We start from the raw sequence: 8758 nt of genomic DNA on the forward strand, positions 1-8758 counted from the left end.
TAAATGATAGATTTCATTGTTGAAAACACATACTCTGTCAGGTTTAACTAGTTACTCTGTTTGCCTAATGCTGGCTGAAGCTACTCCATGTTATGGACCACTGAGCCAAGCCATATTTACTTATCTCCTCCTGCGATGATGTATGAGTAGATCTCACTTCGGTTCAGCTGCCTCAGCGCTCTGTTGAAACCAGTCTACCAAACAGACAAGGAGGACATAGAGCGTGTTTTAACGTTTTCCAGAGGATCCAACAACAAGGCGATAGCTTTTACCGTGATGAAGAAAGCAAGTCGGCCAGAAGTGCCACAGCCACTCAGAACAACAAGGCTGTCCTGAGGATCCTGTTGAAAGAAGATGGTTTTAACTTTTTGGTTGAGTGACCAGAAAACCCAAAGATATATATATTTTAAAATACCTTGAGAATGAGATGTACCCTCTCAGCAACTTCCATTAGCGTTTTTACCACTTGTTCACTCAAAAGCCTCTAAAAGGTGACATTTATGACATTTCTTTATAGGATATGAGGAATATACGTATAAGTTTGGGGATGTCTTTACCTGGTATGTTGCTCCTGTATCTTCCTGAAACATCTGGGTGTCACACGCTTCCAGCATCCTTATGATGTTGCCAGGTGAAGCTCGGTCAATGTCACGGGTTATGGGGTTAGACTTCTCMGAAACAGGAAGGCAGGGCTCGTAATCTGCAGACTGTAGAATGATCAGCAATCGGTATATCAACTATTTATCAATTTATTTAGCAAGAAGCCAGGACGTACCAAACCTGAAGCAGAGGTCACAAGTAGGGGCATCAAGAGGAAGCAATACTGTTGCCTATGGTTCCTCAAATGCCCAAACACTAGATGTTACTGGATCTTGACAAAGTTTGCAGATGACCTTTCATCACTTGAAGTTTTATTTAATACTCTGGTCATTAGTGGTGGGCATCTAACAGCTAATCCATCCATCGATAATCTTAACCCACTTCTTTGTTTCAGGTTCACAGCTGTCACTGGTGCCGCTATCCAGTGGGGTGCRCTCAGGTCRCAAGTCCATCACAAGCCCACATAAACACAAATCAAAGATGTGCAAGTTACCCATGCCATGGGCACCAACACACCCCCATACCATCAGAGATGCTGGYTTTTAAACKTCACATGAAGTAGCAGCYCTAGTCAGCTCAGAAGTGAACAGGCCATTTACCCTTTAGAAAACATGCGGAGTTTGCGGACGCTACAAAAGTCACTGATGACTGATGGTGTATTGTGTACTGAAAAGGTTTGGATTTGTTAGATTTTTGTCTCTGAGCACTGTTGCTGTAAAGAATACCCTGGYTGTTCAACAAGAAAATTTTGTTTCTATTTTGTTAAATATTGATTTTCTTGAAGTCGAGCCACTTCACGTGCTGATAGTCAGATAGTCCTTTTCCTCAGAGGACACAACGTCCATAATTTCCAAAAACATTTTGAAATGTGAACTCGTCAGACCACAGGATGCTTTTCCATTTTGTGTCAGTCCATCTCAGATGAGCTCAGACCCAGAAAAGCCGCCAGCRTTTCTGGGTGTTATTGATATCTGGTTTTGGCTTTACATGGTAGAGTTTTAATTTGCACTTGCAGTAGTGATGAACTGTGTTCRCTRACAATGGTTWTCTGAAGTGTTYTTGAGCCCATGTGGTAATATCCATTACAGACAGATGTCATATTTTAATGCAGTCCTACCTGAGGGGTCAAAGATCACGGGCATTTGATGCTGGTTTTTCTCCTTGCCACTTACTTGCAGAGGTTTGTCCAGATTTTCTGAATCTTTCGGTATGAACTGTAGAAAATAAAATCACTAAATTCCTTGCAATTCTAAGTTGAAAAACGTTATTAAACTGTTCAACTGTTGCTCATGCAGTTGTTCACAGAATGGTGAACCTCGTCTCATCCTTRCTTGCAAACGACTGAGCCTTTCAGGGATGCTCCCTGAAATAGTTTGAGAGACCTGAGATTGTTGCCCAATCATGACACTGTTTCCAGTTATACTGTTTACCCGTGGAATGCTACAAACAGGTGTTTTTGAACTTCCCTCAACTTTCTCTGTGTTTTGTTGCCTCTGTGTTTTGTTGCCTCTGTGTTTTGTTGCTTTTATAGAACGTGTTGCAACAAATTCAAAACTAGTTAATATTTGCAAAAAGAAATAAAGTTTATCCATTTGAACGTTAAATTTTATGTATTTGTAGTGTATTCAACAGATTATAGGTTGAAAAGGATTTGCAAATCATCATTCTGTTTTTATTTATGTTATAAACAATGTCCCAACTTCATTATGACCCCCGCATGCRAACAATAAATTGACAATATATGAACCCAAATACAGCTGTGGGATGTCAATGATAAGTCTTCAGAGAGCAACAAACAACATGTGACTCATGTTGTCTGAATGTTCATGGGTTGACTGGGTTATTTTAGTGCTTTAGAATTAGACCTAAATATTTGAGTTAGTGTTTTAGGGTAGCGGAACTAAATTTTAGATTAGTGCTGCCCACCTCTTTATTTATTTATTTATTTATTTATTTATTTATTTATTTATCATTATTTAACCAGGCAAGTCCCATTGAGATCTCAGATCTCTTTTTCTAAGGGAGGCCTGGGCCTGAAGGCAACCTATTGAACATGTTTTTAGGTGTGGGGGAAACCTGAGTACCCAGAGAAAACCCATGCTAGCACGAAAACATGCAAACTCCGCACAGAAAGACCACAGGTCCGAACCGGGGATCGAACCCGGGACCTTCTTGCTGTGGGGTGTCGGTACTAACCACTGAACCATCGTGCTGCCAAACTTCTGGTCATTTCTTACACAKTTTTGGCACTTGCAAGTTATCTGAAAGCCTTAAAATTTCAATTTAAGACTAACCAGCTTTGTTTACAGTTTTCATTTCAGTTATCTTTGTTAGAGTTCACCAAAAACTACCTTGATTCTTTTGACTTACCTCCCATTCATGCATTGTAGAAACAAATGTAAATCCTATTATGACAATGTATTGAAGCTCTTCCTCAAAGGAAACGTCTCCTGTCTCAGTTTATTTAATGTCAGGTGTTAACAGTGAAAGCCATAAAATGTATTGCTCCATCTACAGTAGCAAAGTTCACTGATGGACCTTTGAGACAGCAGAAATACTCAGAGCACTCGTCCATTTTACAGCCTCTGCACCTTTTTATAAATGGGGGAAATCAAAAGGTAAAACTGCAGTGAAAGCATTCACAACACTGGGATCAAATCAAAAACGAACAATGAGACAGATTTGTAAAACAGATCAAACTTAGCATTGGATGAATATACACAGTATAAAAAATATAGTATATACAGTATATATAAAGTGAAATCCCTTTCAAATGTGCTGTTCTTGAACCTTCAGAGCAACAGAGATCCAACTGAATGTCTGCAGTGTGAAAATATTTACACCACAGCAGATTGAGGAGTCTGATACATCTCATCACTCCTCCAGAACTCCCACTGTCGTCTCRCAGAACTGCCGGCTCATTCAAACCAGCCAAGATGTTTCTCTCGTCACGTTCCACAGAGATAGAAAAGACTAATTCTGTTTACACCAACACTTAACGAAGACATTTATTCTCTAGAAAAATAAACATATTGTTTTGTAGAAGTCTGWGACTTCATGGTGAWATGTTTGTTTTATTTTTTTTTTACAAGCTAATGCTGATTATTAATGTAATCTGACATCTGGTGAACAGTTTGGTGCTTGAGTCAATCTGACACCAGAGCTGTCTGTGTGGGTTGGGTGATAAATCAAAAGCAGGACTTCGTTTCAAACCAAGGCTGGCTTTATTATGTTGGACACTTATGGTGTTTTTTTTCTAATGTTTGTAAAGTCCAGAGTGAATCAGAAAATTATTTTGTTCTTGTTTAACTATTTTACYTTGAAACCAAATGAATGTTTAAGCACCAACATTGAGAAATGGAAGATCCTGGAACCTTCGAGGTGGAACTCTTTTGATATTAGACAACAAAGAACAAGATCACTTTGTGAACTTGATGTAGGACCTTGGGAACATAAAACTAAAAAGACTTTGGATCCTGGAAACTGAGAAACCTAAGATAAGAAAGACCTCAAGACAGAACTTGATACACCTTGTCCTGGTAACATCTGACTTTTCAAACTCAAACCAGTATGGGTATGACCTGGGAAAAAGAGATCATTAATACCATGGGACTAGATTCCTAGGGGCACGATTTTCTGAAGGGTGAGTCAAAAGGCTCAGGACACTTGAGAGGGTGGTACATGTAGCATGCCATAGAAGGTCAATGATTGACACAATCAGATTTGYAATGTCTCTTGTGGCTCAAAAGTTATCAACACAGAAAAGTTGCAACAACTGGGAACGTTGCCTGTGATGCTGAACACAGACCCACCTGTGACAAACAACAAARGTTTTGGACTTTCTGTGTCARTAACTTTTGAACCACAGTAAATATTGCACCACTGATTGTGGCGATTAATTTCTGAGACAATTCTGGTCTTTTATGATATGCTACATGACCACCTTCCCATTGGAAAAAAGTTGTCTGTGATCCAATAWGGCAGCTTTCAAGATGGCAACCATGTWCTGGACATCGCCTGAGCCTGTGTCCAAATTCAGGGGCTGTGTCCTCCTAAGGCCGAATTCAGCGGCCGCTTACGTCTCAACGTCCAGGCTGTCCAAATTCAAAGACTCCTCTGATGTGGCCGACAAATRTGTCTCTTTTTTCCCTGATTTGAAAGACTGGTCCGATGGATCTTTCTCGGCCCACTGTATCTCATTATGCATTGCGGGCCGACCGGAATTTTTTTTCTGCTTTTGATGGAGGAGTAAGTGAGARTAAGTTATACAGCTTTAAATAAAAATCTGGCAGTATAAAACTTTAAAGTAATTGTGTTGTTAATGCTTTATAATAYGTAAATACAAGTATTGTATTATTCTCGTCAGAAATCAAAYGAGCTGGTATAGTGAAATAAACGGGCATGCCCCGTAGTTCTTCAAATATTGCCTTTAAGTTARTTTTGTTGTTTTGTGATATTATTAATAACAATATGTTTATATTTCACTAATACCGATCTATTTTGGCTTCTGTTTAGCGTCAACATTGCACGGTGGTAAGGCTAGGACCGTTCAAATTCACAGCCACTTTTTTCCAGTCTTCACAGGACCACCTAGACCGGGTAGGCTGGGTCCTTTGAAGGAATTTAGACAATTTAAACTTGGGGTAGACCAGAGATCAAGAAAATATGCTCATGAGATCGTATGTTTCTATGAATCCAGACCCATGGAAAAGAAACAATATGGGGTTTATAGGGTGCTTCCCTTTGGATTTTTTTTTTTTTTTGAGGTTTCTCGCCTCAAGCGTGGAAAAGCAGTAGAAGATGGAAATAGGAGCATAGGTCCCTTACAACTTAGGTCCAGTTGACGGTCTAAAGACACCACCATCTTATCCTGGAGAAACCTTGTTATGATAGATCCATAGAATAAGTATAAACACTGGGAATATAAATATGATGAAGCTTAAAGGAAACAGAACTTTGGGGAAYGTCACCCGTTGGAAACACCGGACCTTCGAAACAGGTTCCACGAAGCATCGACTATTTTCCCCATCGACCATGATAGCTCTGACACAAAAAGTTCAAACCAACATCTTCAACGCTGTGGAAACTCACCTCAATATGTTACAGGTGTAATAATACTGACTTAGTTATTGACAGCATGGAAGCTATATTCCACAAGTTTGGTATAGAAAATAAAAAWTTTTGCTGACGGGGATCAAACTACCTCTAACAGATGAACAAAACAAGCCTAAAATTATTAATTCTTCTATTTTAGACAGTGTTTATTAGTTTTCAAAGAGTTTTTATGCTCATGTCAGATTGGCCTTTTATAAGCAGTAAATTTTGTACAATTTGCCGCCAATGGTACAAAAAGGTTCATTTGCACAGATTTGTAATCAGTTACAGACTAAATTTGTCTCCTTTAAACTCTGCTTCTGCATGTGAGAGAGAAACATGATTATTACCGTCTGAGGAGTTACATGTGAAAATGTCGTTTAAATGACTCCAAATAATTACACGTTAAAGTCTTCTTCATTGGTTCCACTTGAAGCTGCAGCATTTRAAAAGACACTGATTACAAATTTATGCACGTGCTGCAGCAGTGGCGGCTGGTGGAGGGGCTACAAAATAGACATATCTCCAAAATCAAGCAAACATGTTGTATTAAGCTAGTGTATTTATTACATAAATAAATTSAATGAAAACAGCATTACAGTGTATGTAATGTTTTATTATTTTGTACTTAAATTTTTCCCTTCTGTACTTGAGAAGCAAATTTCTCAGTGACTCTCTGGTTAAAGTCTGGGGTGTTTTTACAAGATTCTTGTCTGTAGAGCATGGCCTGTGATGTTGTGTTCCTGAGAGAAGTTCTGTTGAGGATCTGGWTCTGGTTTCAGTCTCACGCTTCATGACCACAGGTGAGGTTGGGAACATAGACAGCAGATCTTTGCCTTTCAACTCAACTCTCAACCAGGACGGACCGAAGCAACACCTTCATTACTGAAGATGAGGCCCATCCATCTTTTATCTATACCCACTTCCTCCTTTCAGGGTCACGGGGGGTCACTGGTGCCCATATCCAGCAGGTACTGTGCGAGTGGCGGAGTAAACCTTGGACAGGTCACAAGTCCACCACAGGGACACAGAGACAATCATTCACTCTCTCACTCACACCATGATTACATGAATCCAGACTAGTTGATCCAAGCTGGGTTTTTTTTTTTTCACTTTTCAAAGATTTTATTTACAGGCTGAAAGCCGTMAGTGCTCGTTTCACCCCTCTGAGCTCACATCATCTTCAGCTCACTGATCCTCATCTGTAACCCAGTTTGCTCTTTCTTGTTTATCCAGCACCATTCATCTGAAACTCCTTCAGATACACAAGATTCTGCGGAGCAGTCCTGAAAGCCCAGAGGAAAAAACAAACAAACATTAATTGGAACGTAGTCTAGCTTTAACAGCCTCATCAAGCTAGGTCTTCATCCTGATTAAAATTCTGATTTTGGGTCTTTTCAGCTCAGAATGTTGGCTCTTTTTACCCTTCATGCACTTGAAGAGCAGAATAATCAGCACAGGTAGATCTGCAGGATGGCATTTCTGCTTTTATAGGAAACATACGCAAATATTTACTGTAGCCATTCATCTGGGAAACAGAGGGTTTTTTTGGGAAGCTGATGTGGAAATTTACAAAATAAACATGTTTTCCTGATGCAGGATTTGATGGAACAGCTGTATCCACTGTCTCACACAGCTGCAGCTGTCATGACAACAGAGGCTTATCTTCAGTGAGTGTGCAGCAAGCAGGAAGTGTGTGTGTGTTCAATAAAGCGTGGTTTGTGTTAAATATGCACAGAGTGCATTAAAGCCTGATTTAAAACCCTGTTTTTGTTTTGTTTCTCATATTTTATTCCTTCGGCTATTAATTCAAACTAGAACAGTCAACATCTTACCTGCTGCAGATGGCTCATTAGAACAACCTCAGTTTGGAAAAGGACATAGTTCGGCTACTTCCTAGAACAGGGGTGTCCAAACTTTTTTTTAGTGAGGGCCAAATACAGAAAAATAAACAAMGGGCYGAGCCACACACTAGAAGTGACACACTGATACATCAACAATGTGTGTATTTCTAACTCACCTATGTGAAGAACATTGCACTCAGTGGGAGCAGTGATGCTGTCCTTTGGATTGAAGGATGGCTGACATGAACTCAAAGTCCAACTGTGCAAATGGTCTAATAGTGTTTGTTTCTTATTGGGCACAAAGTCACTGTGGTTAGTCTTCACATGGATTCTAAGGGGGGGTGGTAGAGTTGTAACGAGGGAGTTTTAAGGTCAAGTGAGGGGTTGGTTAACTGTCCTTCACACCATTTTCTATAAAATAATGAAAACATAAATGGATCAGTTTTACTGTAATAATGAGATGCATTCATACATCAATAATGTGTGTATTTCAAACTCACCGTCATGGCCGGAGCTCCATCCGTTGTTRCTCCACAGAGCTTGTCCCATTTAAGCCCCATCTTTTCAACTGCCTCTGACACAGCTTCAAAAATATATTTTCCTGTYGTTGTGCCTTTTAGGCTCATTATATCAAGCAGCTCCTCCGTACAACAAAAATTATCATTTACTCCCCGCAAAAAAATTAACAGTTGCGCRGTATCTGTGGCATCCATGCTCTCATCGCATGCTATCGAGTAAAATCAAAACCACAAGCTTTGTCTCCCAGCTGAAATTTCAAGTTAGCCGACAGGTCCTCAATTCTCCACACCAGCGTATTTCTAGCCTGGTTTAAACCAGACCCTGTCCTTCACTTTGCTTCGTACAAGGGTCTGGACTTGATGCGTAGAGAATAGATTTCTTGCAGGAGGCGTGGCCTCTGCTGAAGTTTAAAATGATTGGATCAGTTGGCTGCGACGTATGTAGCTGTGACGGAGGCTAAACTAAGAAGCTAACCGGAAATCGCGTGTGCTGTAAACAACCCTACTGAGAGAAGAAATATACCGAGCTGAATGAGACGACTGTAAATGAGAGCTGCTGCTTTGTCAGACAAATTTATTTTAATTTGGAAGCCTTATCAACACRGACTGGCTTCATTCACTTCCTCCACTGCCGTATGCTAAAATAAGTAGCAGACACTGCTCAGAACATGACTTCGTTCAAAGCTCCTCCTTCTGTTCTCT

At 40.0% G+C, this 8758-nt stretch overlaps 1 protein-coding gene across 1 annotated transcript in view; it reads right to left on the reverse strand.

Moving 5' to 3' along the window:
- gckr (glucokinase (hexokinase 4) regulator) overlaps window positions 1-3045 on the reverse strand; it is a 12654-nt gene extending 9609 nt beyond the window's left edge. The window contains exons 1-5 of the mRNA XM_014010637.1: window positions 2971-3045; window positions 558-707; window positions 416-484; window positions 273-341; window positions 121-194 (exon numbers count right to left, since the gene is read on the reverse strand). Coding sequence (XP_013866091.1) covers window positions 121-194; window positions 273-341; window positions 416-484; window positions 558-707; window positions 2971-2985 — 377 coding nt within the window. The 5' untranslated portion in view covers window positions 2986-3045. The remainder of the gene's footprint in view (window positions 1-120; window positions 195-272; window positions 342-415; window positions 485-557; window positions 708-2970) is intronic.
- Between the last annotated feature and the right edge of the window lie 5713 nt (window positions 3046-8758).

This window comes from Austrofundulus limnaeus, unplaced genomic scaffold, assembly GCF_001266775.1.
Source record: "Austrofundulus limnaeus strain Quisiro unplaced genomic scaffold, Austrofundulus_limnaeus-1.0 Scaffold72, whole genome shotgun sequence".
Lineage (NCBI taxonomy): Eukaryota > Metazoa > Chordata > Actinopteri > Cyprinodontiformes > Rivulidae > Austrofundulus > Austrofundulus limnaeus.